Source organism: Spea bombifrons, chromosome 3, assembly GCF_027358695.1.
Source record: "Spea bombifrons isolate aSpeBom1 chromosome 3, aSpeBom1.2.pri, whole genome shotgun sequence".
NCBI classification, from domain to species: domain Eukaryota; kingdom Metazoa; phylum Chordata; class Amphibia; order Anura; family Pelobatidae; genus Spea; species Spea bombifrons.
Window position 1 is genome coordinate 77,531,632 of NC_071089.1, and position 19,166 is coordinate 77,550,797.

Sequence of the window (19,166 nt, forward strand, 5' to 3'; positions counted from 1 at the left end):
ATGACACCTTGTCTGCCCACTTGTTAACCTCTACCATTTCTACTGGGAAGCGGTTCCACTTATCTACCACCTTCTCAGTAAAGCAAAACTTTCTTAGATTGCATCTAATATATGACATGATATTACCAAATAAAAAATGTACTAATAAAAGAACTGGCAAAAGAATGTTTATAGCCAACAAGATAAACTTTGATTAACTAACAATCAGTGAGGTGACAAACATTGCGCATATACCACAATGACATTCACTATTACCATACATATTAGGTATTTGAATATATCATACAATATTACAGATTGGTGGCTTTGAAACACATAGCAGTTTATGTATGGACCAATCATATACAGATATACTGGTCTGTGATTGGTGGAATGGAGCACACCCTCCTTCTTCTGCCAACCACTAGAGAGCACTTGTCTTCCTATCAAGAGACACTTACAACTTGCAACCGATAAAGAAGTCCCTGGCTGGCTAGCTAGATCTGTTTATATTCATTCATTCACCCACCCATCCATTCATCTTTCCAGTAAACTTGGCTCAGGGTAAGATTTCTATGCATATTTGTTTAATAACTCTTAGCATTGCTCTGATTTCTTACAAAATATATCTTCCCCAAGTTTATTCCTCAATAATGGATTATATATGCATCATATGCTTTAGGGGTAATTGTATAAGATGCGTGGTCTCAGGGCTCTTTAGTTAACACTTTAAAGGGACAGATATGCAATTTTATCACATACACAGTGGATTCCCTGCAGTCTCTGTGTAGCATGTACATTGTCTGTGAGATAGGCATGTTAGGTTATCTAGTACACCAATGGCATGAATGGGTTACTGCTGGTTTCAATGCTGGAAATGTACTGGGACATGACACAATTCACTCCCATAAAGAACAGCCTTCTGTGGTAAACCATGTAATCTTAATGGACAATACAAACTAACATATAATATGCATGCTTAGTATAGAATTACATTAGTAAGAAAACTTTCTTTATTGGGCACAGTATTTTGTCTCTTTATATAATTAGCACCCGCTTTCCATAAAACAGAGAAAATGTGTTATATGTGAGATTTCTGGCTACTTGTTTATTTGTTGTAAAACCATTTTTATAATTTGTTTCCAGTACTGTCCATGTTACGGTATCATTAAGAAATGCACATATAATCATTTTAAGCATATTATCGTTTTTGGACACTTTACGTAATCAAAGTTAGATATTTAAGTTGAGCTGACATTTGTTTAAATAGTATTGCCGCATATTTTGAATGTATAAGAAAAAAAAAAAAGTTATGTTATACTTTGATCGGCATCATCTGCAAACGTTTGAGCTGGGATTGGGACTCCCTGCTGAATAAAACAAAAAAACACGGCTGTTAAACATACAAGCGACCCATTGTGGGCCTCCTTGTAGCAAATCAACCCAGAGCAGCTGTCCTGTTTGTCCCTCATTAACCCTTAAAGTGCTAGCTACTTGACTTTAAATTTTATAGGGAAAATTGTGTTTTTGTATTTTTGCACGTTACGTGACAATTTGTATTAAATTAGATATTTCTGGATTTAACTTGTCTAGGAAAAATAAATAAATATTATATATTATGGGTTTCCCTAGTTGAAGTATAAGCTATTTCCTAATGATCTTGCTTTAATGTAACTATAGCAATAATCAGAAAATTGTCCAAGCCACCCACATGGAAAAAATGTGTTGTATGGAGATGTATTGTTTGAGTCGATTTTATGTTTAAAGGAGGGACACACAAGAAAATCATTATACTTTCAGCTGCCAACGTGTTAAGTTCCTTTTACGCCATCACAAAAATATGTAAGTTATTAACCTTGCTGGGTCACTTTTAAGGTAGAAACATTGCTTGTATGTCGGGTTCTTGTGTGCTCTTTGTTTTTGAAAGGGTGTCATTGACTCAGCATCTGTCGTCGACCACATCTCCTGTATGTGAATCGTGACCGGTTGTAGTTTTCTTTTTTAGGTTTGGTGGCAGGTGCTCGGATTGGGTCAGGAATGGTGTTAGGGGGCTCAATTAAATGAACCGTATAAAATATAGACTAAAATAATACATGTACAAAATCCAACTCTTAGGGCACGATACACAAAAATGTATTAAGTAAAATAAATCTGCATGTTCTCTTCTTTACAAGGGTGGTAGAGCGGTAGAACAGTGTGAAGTGGCATTTAAATATTCATGATATATGTGTATCCTGAATCTAAGACAAGAACAAGAACAGATTAAGGTCTGAGTCTTTGCAGCAAGAACAATGGGTGGACTGGATGGTCCGAATGGTTCTTATATGCTGATTCTATATTTCTACATATTAAGGTTTGTAAGTCTTTTACGGTATATTTTGTTAGTAAGGCTGTGTACAGTTTTAGTGGCCACTCTTTGCGCTGTCTTTAAATTATGTTTTTCTGAAGCCGAGGTTTCCAGAACTGAACACGGAATTCTAAATCAGGCCTTACCAATGATCTATAAAGTGACGTTTGAAATTGTTTTAAGAAAACATTACATAACCTGTTTAGGTACACAGTACCATATGTTGTTAATTATTGGTATATCGCCGCTGTTAAGTGTGGCAATTTATTCCTAGTTAGCATGAACCTTCCCAGACAGACGAGATAAGTTTGAAAGTTTTCCTCGACTTGAAGGCCAGACGAGATTGAGCAAGAGGATATGTGTGTTCTGGGTCTGTCATCATGACTAAGATTTTTTTTCCATGACTAGTGTTTTCCACATAAATGCAGTGTACATGCCTCTGACTGATCTCAGCGATACTGAAGTAGCGTCTATTCATACCTAACGTCCATGGGTAGGTAGGTTACCCAGAGCTCTCCCTTTCTGGAGTAGTGGGCTAGCCTTTAGTGAGTGACGTGTTGGCAGAGAGTAGACATGGCCAAAGACCTCTCCCCTTGCCAGGAGAACAAAGAAACTGACACAGAGACTCTAGGTCAAACCTGGAGAGTCCCTAAGTATGCTCATAATTTGGCTGGAAGACATTGCTCAGCAGATTAACAGGGTAATCAACATGACTTTACCATTTGAGTAGTGAGATCACTGTGAAATCGTTTTATCAATCATAAGTACAATGAAAAAGAGGCCACCTTCCATTTGTGTTTGTTGTTTTTGTGTCTATGTCTACAGAATTAATGGGTGATATATAAATCATATGTATTAATATATTTCAAGTTTCAGTATGTTGCGTATGATAAACTGAAATTTAACGTAAAAACTTAAACATATTTAATGATGTATAAGTCTGTGAAATAATTGTAGTTTCCATTTACAAACAAAACACCATATTCAATACAATTCCCCCAGGGTATGCTTCCCTAATCCCCATGTGACTGAGACATAACGCTGGACTATCCAAGTAAGAACTATTCCACTCCTGTTATAATATGATTTCCAATGTACTGAATCACTTGTGACGAGTTCTACCATTTAACCTTTCTGAAGCTGAGTTGGGTTAATGAACAGCCATTGCCATAATTTGAATACATTACTTTTTTCAACGAAATATAAAAATTTCTGTTATGTTCTTCTTTCTGGAGTATGAGTTGGGGAACAATTTTTGTTTTGTCTTAAGGAATACGGATGCCCTGCTAGATTAAAAGGATGTAGACCCAGAGACAATATCCATTACTCTTGCTCTAGATCCTTTTTTATCTAGCTGCACTCTTCTGATTGAAGTCCTTCAGTGGCTTCTGATACATGTTGATCTGTCTACACTTTAATTAGATGTAAAATGCTGGTGGGACCAGTTAATCCACAGGAGCACACTGCTTGTGTATGCGTGCACATATATGCAAACTGACTTTTACAGAAAAAAAAACTGGCAGCTGTGGTTGCCAGAATAAATCTGTAAAAAATACATTAAAAATGTAAACAAATTTACAGTTTTTAATAGTATATTGTACAATTTAAAACTGTTGTCATTTACAAAAAATACATTTTAAACTGATAAATCCAACACTCATCTACAGACACCAGACAAGCCAGAAGGCTTGTTTTCTTTCAGAAATCTCATGTTGCTGCCACAACCACAAGGGACTCTAGGTAGGCGCATGCAAATAAGGTTAACGATGATTACATTTTGCCTCTATATCCACTTTATACATGGATCCCCTGAGAGTAATTGCCCGTCATACAAGACAGCCTTTAGACAAAACTCAGGAAAGAGGCACGGTAGCCAGATCACCACGCATGGATAGCTGTTTCATCCTTAATGAGACTTGTCAGCATGAGGTTGTGATACTGGCTTAATAGTTGGGGCTTGGGGTAGCAGGAGAAATACCATTACATAAGTTATGGTGGGTAAAGGTGATGGAAACCCTTCTACTAAAATTGAGGGTGTAGTAGACGCATTATTAAAACGCTCATCTACAGACACCAGACAAGCCAAAAGGTTTGTTTTTCCCTCAGAAATCTCGTGGTGCTGCCACAACCACAAGGGGTTCTGGGTAGGCGCATGCAAATAAGGTCAACAATTATCACCTTTTGCCTTTATAGCCACATCCCAAATGTGGCCTTTTAGCTCCCCGATAACCTGACAAACCCATGCATGTGGGGTATCACTGTACTCAGATGTTGCTGAACACATATTGGGGTGTTGTGTGACAGCGGCATATACCAGGAGCTGTTAATTCATACCTAAAGTACGTGTGTGTGGGGGGGGGGAATGCACACAAAAAAATACTACTGCAAACTTTGAAAAAAATGCTGGTGGTAAAATGTGTGCATGCAAATAGTTAAAATACTTGCATTTGAAATACCCTGGGGTGTCTAGTTTTCGAAAAGTTATGGTTTTATAGGGCACACTGAAATGGCCAAGCTTAAAGATGTTCCAAATACAGCATGGGCAGTGGATCATCAAATGCATCTGACCTACTACTATTATAGATTTATTACATAGCCTACTAATCTATTGTTAGGCCTGCTCAATTCTAAACAAACACAATTCGTTTTTGAAACTCTTCATATTAACATAATTTTACTGTACCTGTACACATTCTTATGTGTAAAGAATAACATATACATTTGTATGATGTAATACAATTTTGTTCTGTATCCGCCTGACAGAAACATTATTCTAACACTGTCAGCTTGTAAATTTCACTGTATTTATTATTATTACAGTTTTTCTGTGTTTAAACGGCTGTATTCTCTAGATTCTACAAATAAATGTCATTCTGTTGGCGTATTCTTACTGCAAAATTAACAGTTGTTGTATTTGGTTCTGGATTTTACAATTGTATTTTTGGTTTTTCAGAATATTCTTGTAAATTTAAGTTTTATTGTTTTTCAATTTACACAATTTTGATGTCATGATTTTACAGCATTATACGGTTATTTTCACAGACATTTTTACAGTATGTGGTGGCTGTGACCTAACTGTAAAACATGAAGAAATTATGGCTGGTTGCATCCTAAGTGATTGTTCTTTTTAATTCTTTCAGTTTTAAAAAATGCAAATAAGAACAATTTACCAGCACTAAATACAAGCTCTACAAAGAGATGTTAATGACCACTCCAGCTCTATTTTCATGCTAACGCATATTGAAGTCCATTTGGCATGTACTCCCATTGTACTGCGAGCAAATTGGTGCAAATATTCTTTAGCTATCTCCTTTCATTTCTGCCCCGGCTTCCTCTACTGAAAGCAGGAAGCTTAAGTATGCCGCCTGCACATGCTCAGCGGCACTGCCAATTAAGTCGAATGAATGTATGCTAGCTGGACATTGAGTCATTTGAAGTAAGTGTACTCGAGTACATTTGCTGGTTTCAGTAGAGCGAAGCATATGCGATCCAAAACCTGCTAGTAGTATGGGTGTGTTTTCTGCATTATGATGATTAGTGTAACTATGGGACCAACATAGCATGACTTGCGTTTTTACCATTATACATATATCTACATATTTAACTGTTCGACAGAGATAAATGTCCTTAAACTATAGGTCACTGCGACAATCGCAGGCTTTGGTCGGTGTTCTCTCCAAATGTATAGTGGGGAAAGGGTAATCTTATAGTTGGGTACAAATAAACATATGGTTCATATAAACATTTTCTGACCCGTGACGCATTATATCTTTGAATCTTTAAAGGAAACCGATCATGTCTGGGAAACCCAAACTTTACTATTTCAATGGAAGGGGCAGAATGGAGTCAGTCAGGTGGCTGTTGGCTGCAGCAGGTGTAGAGGTTGGTATACAGAAACTCATACATTGGAACCAAGTGGTAACCGGAATCTTCCATATTACAAAAGACTACAAAAACTTTCCAAAATGTGCTCGTAATGATGTAGTTCTACAAAAGCCTCTCCTCTGTGTTTAAACGTGACAGCTACTTGGTATCGTACATAATTTATCATACTAACTTTTCTGAATAAAAATTCAAGGCATTTTACACCCAAGTAACAAACTATTGTTCTGAATTGATCTTTACTTCTTTCTATTTGAGTACCTGGAGCACCAGACTTAAATGAGTACTCTAAAGGCAACTGGCACTTGGGGTTTAGCCATATGTTATGTTGAAGAAGGACACGATTTGAAAATTATAATTTAGCTTTTTATATGTTAGTTTTATAGAGTGGTTGAAATTCATGTACTGACCAGATTGCTTCCCTAATATCAGCTTTTACAATATATGAAGTCTATGGAAAAATTCAGTGTATCTTTGAAAAAATATGAAGTGGCTGAGCGAACATCTAATTGACTACATGTCCTGAAATTACTAAACTTATATATGAATTAATTAGGAGAAAAAAGCCCTCCAAATAAAAGGATTATTGTGCTGGAAATGCAAGTACCATTAAACTTTTTGAATACATTTTCCTTTGGTGGTAAACCATTGTTTACTACTCATAATACTCTACTCTAATACTCTATAATAACTGCTGATATAATCCAGTCTTACACCTGGACCTTTTGTGTTCACTCGGCTTTATCCTCATTCTTTGGAGGAAAGATTCAGATAATAAAGTAAATGGATCATTAAGAATGTTAGATATGCTCAGGTAATAAAAGAGCCGCTATCATTAACCTATTTGCCTTTCAACATAATAGAAAAGAAACATTATCTCACAGCTTTTAAAGTAGTGAAAAGGTTATTTCGCATGAGTTTGAATGTTTTGAAAATTGTTGCATTCATTTTTTTTTCTTTTACAGTTTGAAGAGGAATTACTTGAAACAAGAGAACAATATGACAAATTACTTAATGGTAAGATTTTTATTTAAATAGCATATTTTTAATACATGTAACTGCATCTTAAATATAACTCTATCCTGTCCCATTAGGAAAAATCGGACGTAGACTGCATGACTCGTTTCTATTTTTCGGGGGTTGTGACTAGAAATGACAAGGATTGCAGATACAATAACGATATGTGGGTTGATATGAACTGCCTGAAAAGAAGCCTAGTTGTTTCTATTCACAGTCTTTGGTCATGTTAATGATTTGATTTCTTAATCTCGCTAGATGGATCTTTGCTGTTCCAGCAAGTCCCAATGGTGGAAATCGATGGGATAAAGTTAGTACAGACTAAAGCCATTTTGCACTACATTGCTGGAAAATACAACCTGTACGGGAAGGACCTGAAGGAGAGAGCATAGTAAGTAATTCAAGTATTTTATATATACAGTATCTCACAAAAGCGAGTACACCCCTCACATTTTTGTAAATATTTTATTATCTTTTCATGTGACAACACTGCAGAAATGACACTCTGCTAAAATGTAAAGTAGTAAGTGTACAGCCTGTCTAAAAGTGTAAATTTGCTGTCCCCTCAAAATAACTCCACACACAGCCATTAATGTCTAAACCTTGGCAACAAAAGTGAGTACATCCCTAAGTGGAAATGTCCAAATTTGGACCAAAGTATCAATATTTTGTGTGGCCACTGTATTTTCAGCACTGCCTTAACCCTCTTGGGCATGGAGTTCACCAGAGCTTCACAGGTTGCCACTGGAGTCCTGTTTGGGGTCATTATCATGTTGGAATACTGCCCTGCGGCCCAGTCTTCGAAGGGAGGGGATCATGCTTTGCTTCAGTATGTCACAGTACATGTTGGTATTCATGGTTCCCTCAATGAACTGTAGCTCCTCAGTGCCGGCAGCACTCATGCAGGCCCAGACCATGACACTCCCACCACTATGCTTGACTGTAGGCAAGACACACTTGTATTTGTACTTGTACTCCTAACCTGGTTGTCGACACATGCCTGACACCATCTGAACCAAATAAGTTTATCTTGGTCTCATCGGACCACAGGACATGGTGCCAGTAATCCATGTCCTTAGTCTGCTTGTCTTCAGCAAACTGTTTGCGGGCTTTCTTGTGCATTATCTTTAGAAGAGGCTTCCTAGTTCTGGGATGCCAGCTATGCAGACCAATTTGATGCAGTGTGCGGCGTTTGGTCTGAGCACTGACAGGCTGACCTCCCACCCCTTCAACCTCTGCAGCAATGCTGCCAGGAGTCATGCATCTATTTCCCAAAGACAACCTCTGGATATGAGGCTGAACACGTGCACTCATCTTCTTTGGTCGACCATGGCGAGGCCTGTTCTGAGTGGAACCTGTCCTGTGAAACCGCTGTATGGTATTGCCCGCCGCGCTGCAGCTCGGTTTTAGGGTCTTGGCAATCTTCTTATAGCCTATGCCATCTTTATGTAGAGCAACAATTATTTTTTTCAGATCCTCAGAGAGATCTTTGCCATGAGGTGCTATGTTGAACTTCCAGTGACCAGTATGAGAGAGTGTGAGAGCGATAACGCCAAATTTAACACACCTGATCCCTATTCACACCTGAGACCTTGTAACACTAATGAGTCACATGACACTGGGGAGGGGAAATGGCCCACTTTTGTACTCACTTTTGTTTCCAAGGTTTAGACATTAATTGCTGTGTGTTGAGTTATTTTGAGGGGAAAGCAAATTTACACTGTTATACAGGCTGTACACTCACTACTTTACATTGTAGTAGAGTGTCATTTATGCAGTGTTGTCACATGAAAAGATATAATAAAATATTTACAAAAATGTGAGGGGTGTACTCGTTTTTGTGAGATAATGTATATGGGTGTTTGAGATACATTTTAGTCATTTTGTAAATTTCTATAGACATGTCCACTATTTATTCATCCAAGGACATTTGCTATAATGATGAAATCAACACATTGTATTGGCCACCCACACGCTCTTTGTGCTTCCCTCAGAAGTGTTTGAGGCATCACTTTGTGCTGCTTGTTGTCATAGTCCACCAATGCTTGTACGAACTCCTCTTTGGTTTTTCCACGGCAGGGAATCAACCTCTGAAACAGCAGATTATTATTATAATTATTATCAAATAATGAGTCACATAATGCACATTTATCTTGGTGTTGTATATTTAATACAGTTTGCACTATGGCGAAGAGAAGCTTGTAAACACTTATATGTTGTTGTTTTGCGTCACACATTTGTTTACTAATAAACAATGAGTTTCACTCTATCTTGCTAGTGTTGGTTGCCCCAACCATTCACCAAGAATGAAAGGTACAGTAGCACCATGCTGTGTCTTACAACGGGTTGGGGGGGACATACAACAGTCCTTTGTTACGATGCACAAAGAGTGCAAAATCCGCAAAAAAGGTAACATAAAACTGTAGAAAACAAACGTGTATTACACAATGAAACCAAATACTTTTATATAAGAGCCGCTCACCTCTAGTCTCATCTAAGCTCATATCTCACTTTTTAGTTTGAGGTTGCTGGAGAATGAATATCATACTTGCATGCATGCATGCATGCATGCATACTGATTAACAATTAAACATCTATGTAATGTTGAGTTATAGCATATCAATAAGAAATTATAAAATATAACTTATTTTTCAGTATTGACATGTATGTGGAAGGAACCGCAGATGTTATGGCACCGATTATAGGTCTCGCCTTTCTGCCTGAAGCTGACAAGGGAAAACAGAGGGACCTCATAAAAGACAAAACAATAAACCGGTATTTCCCTGTTTATGAAAATGTACGTATTTAGAACATTTACCTGAAACCGGATTTCAATGTTTGTTTTTTAACCCCTTAATGACAAAGCCCGTACATGTACGGGCTCAAAATGCATTGTTTTCAATGGGTTTAGGGGCCGCCCATTGTCCTTAAGGGGTTAAAAAAAACAATGCAAATTATTCAACTGAAAGAAATGAAAATGGCAAATTTTGCTGCAAGGAGGTCCCCACAGCCCTTGGGAACATCGTTGAATATCACAAACAGTATATGCCATACAGGTTGCAAAGCTAAGAATTGCCTGAAGGTGGCCAAATATGCTTCTTGCATGCCGCAATGTGAACGTATATTGTACACCGCATAATTGTTAGAATAGGTTTTTATCAGGTAAACAAACCAATGTTATTCTAGGAGAATATTTTTTATAACCCTTTCCATCATTGTGTGAGCTTCATTTTAGATAATACGATTAACACACACAATCTCACCATGTGTCTTAATGCAGTAAATGTGATCTCCTCTGACAGATTATGTAACCAAATACTGAGAAATCTGATTTATTTTTCTTTAGCTATTAAAAGATCAGGATTACTTGGTTGGCAATCAGTTAAGTTGGGCGGACATACATCTCCTGGAGGCCATACTAATGGTGGAGGAATTGTACAGTGACGTCTTACCTTTGTTCCCTCGACTTCAGGTAAATGTGGGTGAAAGCTAAAAGGGCCATTATATCATTTTGTTTAATTGAAGAGGGTTTGAAATTCCAAATATTTTAAGTGAAGGGGCTAACAGAATGTTCAATATACAGTATGGTCTGGGTTTATTGTTATATATTTTTTATATATATCAGCTAGACATTGCAAGCAAGCCATCTGACACAGTGAATATTGCGATCTGACGGACAACTTGCTTTTATAAATCTTTCATTTTAAGGCATTCAAAGAAAGAACAAGTGAGATTCCGACGATTAAGAAATTTCTCCAGCCAGGAAGTCAAAGGAAATCTAAACCTGATGAAAAATACGTAACAACTGTAAAGACCATTCTTCGCTTCTGATTCACATAAAAATAGAATACAGAATATTGGTTTCACTAGGGGACCAACATGTGTATTGTTATATACGGTATACACAATAAAATAGTCTATTAATCTGTTGTCTTTGAAATTTTATATTAAAGAAAATATAGGCAAACCCTAGTTACTAATTTTACTTTTCACGTAATTTTTGTTGTCGTAAATTGCAAAAATCTCAGAAGAAACGTAATAATGACTCATAAGTCGGTAGGGAGGATTGCATTGACAACAAAGTTCTACACAAGTAATTTGAAAGACACCGAGAGGATTATTAATATTTACAGAAGTGTCATTTGGATTTCAGACACACATGTAAAGCACCAGAAAACATACTGACCTTTCATTCTCACGATTTATTTTGTGTGAAGTGAAGTTGTGAAAAGCATCTTGTAGAAAAATAAAAGAAACATAATATGAGGGAAACCTAGAGGAGACATTGACATAGAAGTACAAGTATAGACAGGTCGAAGCCAAAAAAGGAACTAAATGCATCGAGATGTCTGCTTAACTCTCTAAAATTGGTTTTATTGGTAACATACAGTATAGAGACTGCCTGAAAATGTACTATAGGTATAAGTGCTTAAATGTATGGGCCACAGACCATGATGGATCCAAACCTACAAAGCTCATGTGCAGCCTCCAGCCCAAAGTCAAACCTGACATAGTGACCCAAAACAAAGAAGTCATTCAGTACTTAATATCCAGTCCTGTTCAAAAATATAATAATAATATGTATATATTAGGCGATAAATGGGCTGTAAGCTGTCTCAGAAAGCACTAATTGAAGCCTAGATCTGAGAAAATGTTGTTGTCTCAGGAAATTCCATCCATGTGCAGTAAGCAGATGACTTTACTTAAACATCTATAAGTTCTAAGATCAGAGAGGATATGAAGAGGATAATGAAATCTGTGTGTTTTATATTTGTGTCAGCATGACTGAGCACATTTTAAGCTTTAGGAATCCCAATTGGAATGAACATGATCTTTGAATAATTATTATTATTATTAAATCAAAAAGCAGTACACGCAATATAGATGCTACTGCAAAAAACAAATACATGCCTCTCTACCCAATCAGTATACGGTGTGTGCTAAACAGAACACGTTGGTACTACAACTAAGATGTATTCATGTGCACATATAAGCATCAGTGTACAGGCCTAGGGCATAGACCTTTCTGTGCAAGTATTTATGGTGAATAAAAAATAGGGAATGCGCATACTGCATAAAGAAATAATACACAATACAATGTTAAGTGCAAGAGTTCAACAGATTTCTTTATTAACAAATGTATCCTCATAAAATGTCTATTATTAAAGTATTTTTTACTTTTTGTTTCAGTGTAGATGTTTTAACGATATTAGATATTAGTCACTCAGATCCATTTTTTTTATTCTTCCATGGCATGCCAGTGTTCATCAAATGAATCAACAAGCAGACCAGGTCAAGATGGATTTCACAAGTATGGTAGTCATCCAAGTCATCCATAGTCCCTCAAATGTGAGGTATTACATGATACTTCAAGGGCATTACCTCATGTGTCATAATAGGTGACATCACAAATCTCTAGCTGTTATCTAAGATAGCTTGATGAGACTGATGAAAGAAGAAAACAAAGAAGGATATACACCCAGTAAACACTTCACTTTTAATGAAAATAGACTACAAAAATGAAAATTTCCCCTATCAGAGTACTAAGCCAACACAATTTGGACACCCCATTTTAAATTTGGTGCCAACATACCTCTCAATTGTTCTCTGATGATTATGAGGTTTTTAGCCATTTCTATTTTTACCATTACATCTAGTGATCAGATGGTTAGAAACAAGGTATCTATAAACAACTGGAAAAAATATAGGTTCAAATAGGCAATGTCCAAACTGCTTAAACAAATCTTGCCTAAACCTAACTATAGTAACTAACTAAACCCAACTACAACAATTGTACTGCTCCCAGCAGGAAATTAGTGCCATAACCCTTTGTACTTTGAAAAAAATGATAAATGCACAAAAAGTGATGCTTACTATCTAATATTTGCCTATATATTCCAAAGGTACGGGAAAATCCTTGGAACTGTTTCCAAATGCCGGACAATTAATGAATATATTTATTTATGTGTGTGCAATTTACAATGGGTAAAATGTGCAAAAAAAAAAATCATAAATAAAAAATCACCCACTTTTAATGCTAAATTACAGTTAGTATGAACATGTATGTAGCAAAAATGCTGAGACTGCTTGCAGTGTAAAATAGCCTGTTGCTCGTAAGGGGTTTTAAGAAGTATTATGTATTTGCCAACTTACTTACTGTTATCTGAATACATTTTTTTTTATAAAATAGCACCCGCTCTATATAATATTAGTATTTATTGTTTTACAGTATATAGCACCATCATATTCCACTGCACTGCACAATGGGTAAACAGGACATAAGTAGAACATAATATAACAATTTGATTGTCCTGCCCTGCTCAAACAAGCTTACAATCTAGAAGGATAGAGAATTTTGGCCAAACCGTTTAGATAAAAATAAAAGCAAGTGTATCATGATATTAGTAAATAAAAACAAGTAGGCCTCTCATTCTGTTGAATGTGAATCCTGTTACGTGTAGATAAAATGGGCGCGACACCAAAAGCGATCTTTCAAATAAGCATGTTACATATTCTTGAAACTATAAAGCTGCTTATGAGCCAATGAGACAACATTTGTTGGGAATTAATAACCCAATATTGCATTTTATTGTTTGAGCTAATCTTTATGATCTTTATTCTCAAGTATGCAATGTAAGATTTATCAAAGTGACGATTCTAGCGACAAATAAATGCTGTTACTCATGCTACCTATATAATAAGAGCAAAAGCATTGTGTAAAGCATACAGCCATATCAGATGCATTTAGCGTTTTTCTTTTTTGGAGTCAGTATGATCAATTTCTAAAAGGTATAAAATGGCATCATGGTACCACATTGATGCTTTTTGTATACATATTCATTAACCATTGTTAAAAAAAGAAGGCATACTGCCACACACAGTGCCTACATGGTTGTGGAGTTTGACTACCCCTATGGTTCTACTCCTACAACTTGACCTAGTTTGGAGGTACTGTTAGGGAGGCGCAGCTACATTGAACCCCATGGATCCCTCTGCAGCTGAGCGCAGGGCTTCAGGTGAAGGTAGGGGTGGTTGAGGGGCGAAGGGGACACCTGCCTAGCCAATCAGATCAGCCTAATAAACTAACGATCAATGATGTGACAGATGTCACACCTATATCACCCTCACATCCAGTAGTGGCATGTGGTTTACACAATATATATAGTTGGCAAATCTTACTTTTTTTATATTATGGTGACTTGATGTTCCAAAAAAATATCAAGTGATTTGAATCTACATATTAAAAAATGCAATTTCTGTTACTTTGAATTGATATTTGCTTCTTTATATGTATTGAAAAACAACAGAATTGATGCTAGTGTCAAGAATATGCAAATCTTTTTCATGGGCTGTCTTAACCCCACCCACTGTTTGTCTTGGATTGTAAACATCTCCACCCACCACCATTTACACTTCACAATAAAACTTAAATGTATTAACTTTAGCTGTTTTTGTTGCCCTCTAGTTATAGTCTTGTGGTTGTAGATAATATATGTTTAATGCAAAAAATATCATGGAATATTACATTATAATCTTTTTCTATGTCTCACATGAGGACTGTCTTACTCATGATCCTCTACTATATTTGAAGCTAGTTCTCATGACTTGGAACTTCTTGGAGAATGGAACATGGCACCCATTGCAACACATGTGAAGCAGTGTGCAACATCACCCCATAGGTACTTATGATTCAAATGGCATCAAACATCATCTCGGGCTAGTAGCGCTCCTTAGTGTATAACTCAGAAAACACCAGTGGGTGTGTAACAAATCAATTAAGAAAACACAATTTTTTTTTATTCTTTATTTTTGAAGCCCCGAGGCCAGTGCTTCACTGTGAAGAAAAAATAAAAAATGCTAAGTGCCAAGGTGCCGTAAGGCCACAGTGGACACCAGGTCCCCTTCATACTGTTCAATATGAGGGAAACCTAGAGGAGACATTGACATAGAAGTACAAGTATAGACAGGTCGAAGCCAAAAAAGGAACTAAGTGCATCGAGATGTCTGCTTAACTCTCTAAAATTGGTTTTATTGGTAACATACAGTATAGAGACTGCCTGAAAATGTACTATAGGTATAAGTGCTTAAATGTATGGGCCACAGACCATGATGGATCCAAACCTACAAAGCTCATGTGCAGCCTCCAGCCCAAAGTCAAACCTGACATAGTGACCCAAAACAAAGAAGTCATTCAGTACTTAATATCCAGTCCTGTTCAAAAATATAATAATATGTATATATTAGGCGATAAATGGGCTGTAAGCTGTCTCAGAAAGCACTAATTGAAGCCTAGATCTGAGAAAATGTTGTTGTCTCAGGAAATTCCATCCATGTGCAGTAAGCAGATGACTTTACTTAAACATCTATAAGTTCTAAGATCAGAGAGGATATGAAGAGGATAATGAAATCTGTGTGTTTTATATTTGTGTCAGCATGACTGAGCACATTTTAAGCTTTAGGAATCCTAATTGGAATCAACATGATCTTTGAATAATTATTATTATTATTAAATCAAAAAGCAGTACACGCAATATAGATGCTACTGCAAAAAACAAATACATGCCTCTCTACCCAATCAGTATACGGTGTGTGCTAAACAGAACACGTTGGTACTACAACTAAGATGTATTCATGTGCACATCAACATATAAGCATCAGTGTACAGGCCTAGGGCATAGACCTTTCTGTACAAGTATTTATGGTGAATAAAAAATAGGGAATGCGCATACTGCATAAAGAAATAATACACAATACAATGTTAAGTGCAAGAGTTCAACAGATTTCTTTATTAACAAATGTATCCTCATAAAATGTCTATTATTAAAGTATTTTTTACTTTTTGTTTCAGTGTAGATGTTTTAACGATATTAGATATTAGTCACTCAGATCCATTTTTTTTATTCTTCCATGGCATGCCAGTGTTCATCAAATGAATCAACAAGCAGACCAGGTCAAGATGGATTTCACAAGTATGGTAGTCATCCAAGTCATCCATAGTCCCTCAAATGTGAGGTATTACATGATACTTCAAGGGCATTACCTCATGTGTCATAATAGGTGACATCACAAATCTCTAGCTGTTATCTAAGATAGCTTGATGAGACTGATGAAAGAAGAAAACAAAGAAGGATATACACCCAGTAAACACTTCACTTTTAATGAAAATAGACTACAAAAATGAAAATTTCCCCTATCAGAGTACTTAGCCAACACGATTTGGACACCCCATTTTAAATTTGGTGCCAACATACCTCTCAATTGTTCTCTGATGATTATGAGGTTTTTAGCCATTTCTATTTTTACCATTATATCTAGTGATCAGATGGTTAGAAACAAGGTATCTATAAACAACTGGAAAAAATATAGGTTCAAATAGGCAATGTCCAAACTGCTTAAACAAATCTTGCCTAAACCTAACTATAGTAACTAACTAAACCCAACTACAACAATTGTACTGCTCCCAGCAGGAAATTAGTGCCATAACCCTTTGTACTTTGAAAAAAATGATAAATGCACAAAAAGTGATGCTTACTATCTAATATTTGCCTATATATTCCAAAGGTACGGGAAAATCCTTGGAACTGTTTCCAAATGCCGGACAATTAATGAATATATTTATTTATGTGTGTGCAATTTACAATGGGTAAAATGTGCAAAAAAAAAAATCATAAATAAAAAATCACCCACTTTTAATGCTAAATTACAGTTAGTATGAACATGTATGTAGCAAAAATGCTGAGACTGCTTGCAGTGTAAAATAGCCTGTTGCTCGTAAGGGGTTTTAAGAAGTATTATGTATTTGCCAACTTACTTACTGTTATCTGAATACATTTTTTTTTATAAAATAGCACCCGCTCTATATAATATTAGTATTTATTGTTTTACAGTATATAGCACCATCATATTCCACTGCACTGCACAATGGGCAAACAGGACATAAGTAGAACATAATATAACAATTTGATTGTCCTGCCCTGCTCAAACAAGCTTACAATCTAGAAGGATAGAGAATTTTGGCCAAACCGTTTAGATAAAAATAAAAGCAAGTGTTGTATCATGATATTAGTAAATAAAAACAAGTAGGCCTCTCATTCTGTTGAATGTGAATCCTGTTACGTGTAGATAAAATGGGCGCGACACCAAAAGCGATCTCTCAAATAAGCATGTTACATATTCTTGAAACTATAAAGCTGCTTATGAGCCAATGAGACAACATTTGTTGGGAATTAATAACCCAATATTGCATTTTATTGTTTGAGCTAATCTTTATGATCTTTATTCTCAAGTATGCAATGTAAGATTTATCAAAGTGACGATTCTAGCGACAAATGCTGTTACTCATGCTACCTATATAATAAGAGCAAAAGCATTGTGTAAAGCATACAGCCATATCAGATGCATTTAGCGTTTTTCTTTTTTGGAGTCAGTATGATCAATTTCTAAAAGGTATAAAATGGCATCATGGTACCACATTGATGCTTTTTGTATACATATTCATTAACCATTGTTAAAAAAAGAAGGCATACTGCCACACGCAGTGCCTACATGGATGTGGAGTTTGACTACCCCTATGGTTCTACTCCTACAACTTGACCTAGTTTGGAGGTACTGTTAGGGAAGCGCAGCTACATTGAACCCCATGGATCCCTCTGCAACTGAGTGCAGGGTTTCAGGAGAGGGTGGGGGTGGATGAGGGGGGAAAGGGACACCTGCCCAGCCAATCAGATCAGCCTAATGAACTAGCGATCAATGATGTGACAGATGTCACACCTATATCACCCTCACATCCGATAGTGGCATGTGGTTTACACAATATATATAGTTGGCAAATCTTACTTTTTTTATATTATGGTGACTTGATGTTCCAACAAAATATCAAGTGATTTGAATCTACATATTAAAATGCAATTTCTGTTACTTTGAATTGATATTTGCTTCTTATTATGTATTGAAAAACAACAGAATTGATGCTAGTGTCAAGAATATGCAAATCTTTTTCATGGGCTGTCTTAACCCCACCCACTGTTTGTCTTGGATTGTAAACATCTCCACCCACCACCATTTACACTTCACAGTAAAAACACTAGGTGGTGGTATAACTTAAATCTATTAACTTGAGCTGTTTTTGTTGCCCTCTAGTTATTGTCTTGTGGTTGTAGATAATATATGTTTAACGCAAAAAATATCATGGAATGTTACATTATAATCTTTTTCTATGTCTCACATGAGGACTGTCTTACCCATGATCCTCTACTATATTTGAAGCTAGTTCTCATGACTTGGAACTTCTTGGAGAATGGAACATGGCACCCATTGCAACACATGTGAAGCAGTGTGCAACATGACCCCATAGGTACTTATGATTGAAATGGCATCAAACATCATCTCGGGCTAGTAGCGCTCCTTAGTGTATAACTCAGAAAACACCAGTGGGTGTGTAACAAATCAATTAAGAAAACACAAATTTTTTTTATTCTTTATTTTTGAAGCCCCGAGGCCAGTGCTTCACTGTGAATAAAAAATAAAAAATGCTAAGTGCCAAGGTGCCGTAAGGCCACAGTGAACACCAGGTCCCCTTCTTCATTGTTTTCCGGGGTGGCACTCCTGAAGGATATGCGGCCCCTTCCTTCCCTCCCAGACCGTAAGGTCTGCAGGAGGGCCAGATCTTCTTGGTCTTCCCCGCAAGGGTTGAGACCACTGAAATAGTCGTTTAAAGGAGGGGGGCTGCTCAGAAGAGCTACCTAACTCCACTCCTCACCAGAAAAACCAGACATTTTTTTTTAGGGGACCCGGCTCCACCATGGCTTTTCAGTATATCAAAAAGTATGTACCGTGTCCATTACTTTTTGTATCAAAAAACGTAAATATCAAAAAAGAAAAAAACACACGTACTCTGTGCAAAAAACAGTGCAAATCATGTGAAACTAAAACTATATACAAA

At 36.5% G+C, this 19,166-nt stretch overlaps 1 protein-coding gene across 1 annotated transcript; it reads left to right on the forward strand.

Annotated features, from left to right (window-relative positions):
• The first annotated feature begins 522 nt into the window (after positions 1 to 522).
• Positions 523 to 11,149, forward strand: GSTA5 (glutathione S-transferase alpha 5). The gene is made up of 7 exons (XM_053459084.1): positions 523 to 536; positions 6,112 to 6,208; positions 7,174 to 7,225; positions 7,484 to 7,616; positions 9,881 to 10,022; positions 10,572 to 10,697; positions 10,934 to 11,149. The coding sequence occupies exons 2-7, from the start codon at positions 6,122 to 6,124 to the stop codon at positions 11,054 to 11,056; spliced, it is 663 nt and encodes a 220-aa protein (XP_053315059.1). The 5' UTR covers positions 523 to 536; positions 6,112 to 6,121; the 3' UTR covers positions 11,057 to 11,149.
• Positions 11,150 to 19,166: the final 8,017 nt, after the last annotated feature.